The sequence below is a fragment of the Protopterus annectens genome, chromosome 6.part0, assembly GCF_019279795.1.
Source record: "Protopterus annectens isolate FY-2018-M chromosome 6.part0, PAN1.0, whole genome shotgun sequence".
Taxonomy (NCBI): Eukaryota; Metazoa; Chordata; order Ceratodontiformes; family Protopteridae; genus Protopterus; species Protopterus annectens.
The window spans coordinates 1,659,075,949-1,659,079,370 of record NC_056737.1 but is presented as its reverse complement, the minus strand read 5'-3'; the positions used below and the strand labels follow the sequence as shown (position 1 = coordinate 1,659,079,370).

General features: G+C 77.2%; 1 protein-coding gene across 1 annotated transcript; it reads left to right on the top strand.

Annotated features, from left to right (window-relative positions):
• Nucleotides 1–7: 7 nt before the first annotated feature.
• LOC122804020 (translation initiation factor IF-2-like) lies at nt 8–559 on the top strand (the record flags this gene model as incomplete). Its single annotated transcript, XM_044073698.1, has 2 exons — nt 8–97; nt 476–559. Coding segments are annotated over 2 exons (174 nt in total), but the record flags the coding sequence as incomplete, so codon positions are not given.
• Nucleotides 560–3,422: the final 2,863 nt, after the last annotated feature.

The window sequence follows — 3,422 nt, the reverse complement described above, 5'->3', positions numbered from 1 at the left end:
GGGCCCCCCGGGGTTTGGGGGGGCCCGGGGGCCCCCGGGCCCCCCCGGCACCCAGGGGCCGGGGGGGGGCCCCCGGGGGGGGAGGGGCCCCCGGGGGGCCCCCGGGGGCCCCCCTGGGCCCCCAAAGGGGGTTCCCCCGAAGGGGGGGGGGGGCCACCCCCCCCCAGGGGGGGGCCCCCCCCCGGGGGAGCGGGTACCCCCCCCGGGGGCCCCGCAGGGGCCCCCGGGGCCGGGGCCCCCCCCCGGGGCCCCCCCGGGAAGCCGGCCCCCCCCTCCCTGCCCCGGGGGCGGAACGCCGGGCCCCCTCCCCGGGGGAGCGGGGACCCCCGGGGGCCTGGGGGGCCCCCGCCACCCCCGACCCCCCCCGACCCCGGGGGGGAAAAGGGGATCGAGGGGGCCCGGGGCCCGGGGAGCCGGAGGGGGCCCCCCCGGGGTCCGGAAGCCGGCCCCCCGCCGCCCCCCGGGGGGGGGGCCCCCCGGGCCCCCGGGGGCCGGGGGGGGCCCCCCCGGGGGGGGGGGCCCCCCCGGGCCCCGGGGCCCGGGGCCCCCCCCCGCCCGGGGCCCCGGGGGGGGCGGCGCGCGAGGGGCGAGGGCCGCGGGGCCAGAGGCCGGAGCGGAGCGCCACGGCGCCGGGCGGGGAGGCAGTCGGACCCGAGCGGAGAAATGCGCGCGGATGCCGGGACCCCGGCCGCCTCCACCGCTGAAGTCTGAAAGCCCCACGCTGGGGGCAAGGGCAGAACCGCGTCGCGGAAGCCCGGATGAGAGACTGTCAGAGGCCTCGCGGCCCAGCAGAGTTCCACGAGGCCGGAAGGATCGGAGGGAGGTCCCCCCGAGAGGCTCAGAGAGCACGGGGGACACAGAGCGATTCGGCAGCCTCCAGGAGATATCTAACCCGGGAGGAGAGCTCTCCCGCCCCGGTAGAAGCGGAAGCCCTGGGGGGGGGGGGTCCCGTCCCCACGGAAGTCTGGAAGGGAGCGAGGTGCCGAAAACGGCCGGGCTTGGAGAGCTCCAGCCTGGGAGACGGGGGTCCGGACCTCGGCCTCTTCCGGGACGGAAGTCCGGAAGGGAGCGAGGTGCCGAAAACGGCCGGGCTTGGAGAGCTCCATCCCGGGAGAGGGGGGCCCGGACCTCGGCCCCTTCCGGGACGGAAGTCCGGAAGGGAGCGAGGTGCCGAAAACGGCCGGGCTTGGAGAGCTCCATCCCGGGAGAGGGGGGCCCGGACCTCGGCCCCTTCCGGGACGGAAGTCCGGAAGGGAGAGAGGTGCCGAAAACGGCCGGGCTTGGAGAGCTCCATCCCGGGAGAGGGGGGCCCGGACCTCGGCCCCTTCCGGGACGGAAGTCCGGAAGGGAGAGAGGGTGCGAGTTGGGACGGGCCGGGAGCGCTCCCGCCTGGGTGAGGGGGTCCCGACCGCCCCCCCTCCAGGTGGAAGTCCTCAAGGGAGCGACCCGCCGGAGTCCGCGGGACCCCGAGGGCTCCTGCCCGGCCAGGGGGGAGGGCGTCCGACCTCCCCCGGTACCCGACGGCGTCCTCGAAATATCGCAAAGTGCCCGGAACCCCGCTGGACGGGAAAGCGCGGGGCCGCGGAAGCCCCGATGAGAGCGGATCTGCCCCTCGGCGGCCGGGGGGAGTTCCGGCCCGGATCGGAGCGAGGTCCCCCGAGAGGCTCCGAGGGCACGCGGGACACGGCCCTGCCAGGCAGCCTCCAGGAGATCTGGGGGAGACGGGGACCGTGGAGCTCTGGATCGGAAAGGAGCGGGCCGCGGAAGCCCCGATGAGAGCGGATCTGCCCCTCCGCGCCCGGGGGTTCCGCGGGGCCGGCCGGGATCGGAGCGAGGACCCCGGGAGGCTCCGAGGGCACGCGGGACACGGAGCGATCCGGCAGCCTCCGGGAGATTCCTAGCCCGGGAGGGAGAGCTCTCCCGCCCCGGTAGTAGCGGGAGCCCGGAGGGGGTCCCCCCCCCACGGAAGTCCGGAAGGGAGAGAGGGTGCGAGATCGGCCGGGCCGGTAGAGCTCCCGCATGGGTGAGGGGGTCCCGACCGCCCCCCTCCAGGTGGAAGTCTTCAAGGGAGCGACCCGCCGGAGTCCGCGGGACCCCGAGGGCTCCTGCCCGGCCACGGGGGAGGGCGTCCGACCTCCCCCGGTACCCGACGGCGTCCTCGAAATATCGCAAAGTGCCCGGAACCCCGCTGGACGGGAAAGCGCGGGGCCGCGGAAGCCCCGATGAGAGCGGATCTGCCCCTCGGCGGCCGGGGGGAGTTCCGCCGGGCCGGCCCGGATCGGAGCGAGGTCCCCCGGGAGGCTCCGAGGGCACGCGGGACACGGCCCCGCCAGGCAGCCTCCAGGAGATCTGGGGGAGACGGGGACCGTGGAGCTCTGGATCGGAAAGGAGCGGGCCGCGGAAGCCCCGATGAGAGCGGATCCGCCCCTCGGCGGCCGGGGGGAGTTCCGCGGGGCCGGGATCGGAGCGAGGTCCCCCGGGAGGCTCCGAGGGCACGCGGGACACGGCCCCGCCAGGCAGCCTCCAGGAGATCTGGGGGAGACGGGGACCGTGGAGCTCTGGACCGGAAAGGAGCGGGCCGCGGAAGCCCCGATGAGAGCGGATCTGCCCCTCGGCGGCCGGGGGGAGTTCCGCGGGGCCGGCCGGGATCGGAGCGAGGTCCCCCGGGAGGCTCCGAGGGCACGCGGGACACGGCCCCGCCAGGCAGCCTCCAGGAGATCTGGGGGAGACGGGGACCGTGGAGCTCTGGATCGGAAAGGAGCGGGCCGCGGAAGCCCCGATGAGAGCGGATCTGCCCCTCCGCGGCCGGGGGGAGTTCCGCGGGGCCGGCCGGGATCGGAGCGAGGTCCCCCGGGAGGCTCCGAGGGCACGCGGGACACGGAGCGATCCGGCAGCCTCCGGGAGATTCCTAGCCCGGGAGGGAGAGCTCTCCCGCCCCGGTAGTAGCGGGAGCCCGGAGGGGGTCCCCCCCCCCACGGAAGTCCGGAAGGGAGAGAGGGTGCGAGATCGGCCGGGCCGGTAGAGCTCCCGCATGGGTGAGGGGGTCCCGACTGCCCCCCTCCAGGTGGAAGTCTTCAAGGGAGTGACCCGCCGGAGTCCGCGGGACCCCGAGGGCTCCTGCCCGGCCACGGGGGAGGGCTGGCGTCCGACCTCCCCCGGTACCCGACGGCGTCCTCGAAATATCGCAAAGTGCCCGGAACCCCGCTGGACGGGAAAGCGCGGGGCCGCGGAAGCCCCGATGAGAGCGGATCCGCCCCTCGGCGGCCGGGGGGAGTTCCGCGGGGCCGGCCGGGATCGGAGCGAGGTCCCCCGGGAGGCTCCGAGGGCACGCGGGACACGGCCCCGCCAGGCAGCCTCCAGGAGATCTGGGGGAGACGGGGACCGTGGAGCTCTGGATCGGAAAGGAGCGGGCCGCGGAAGCC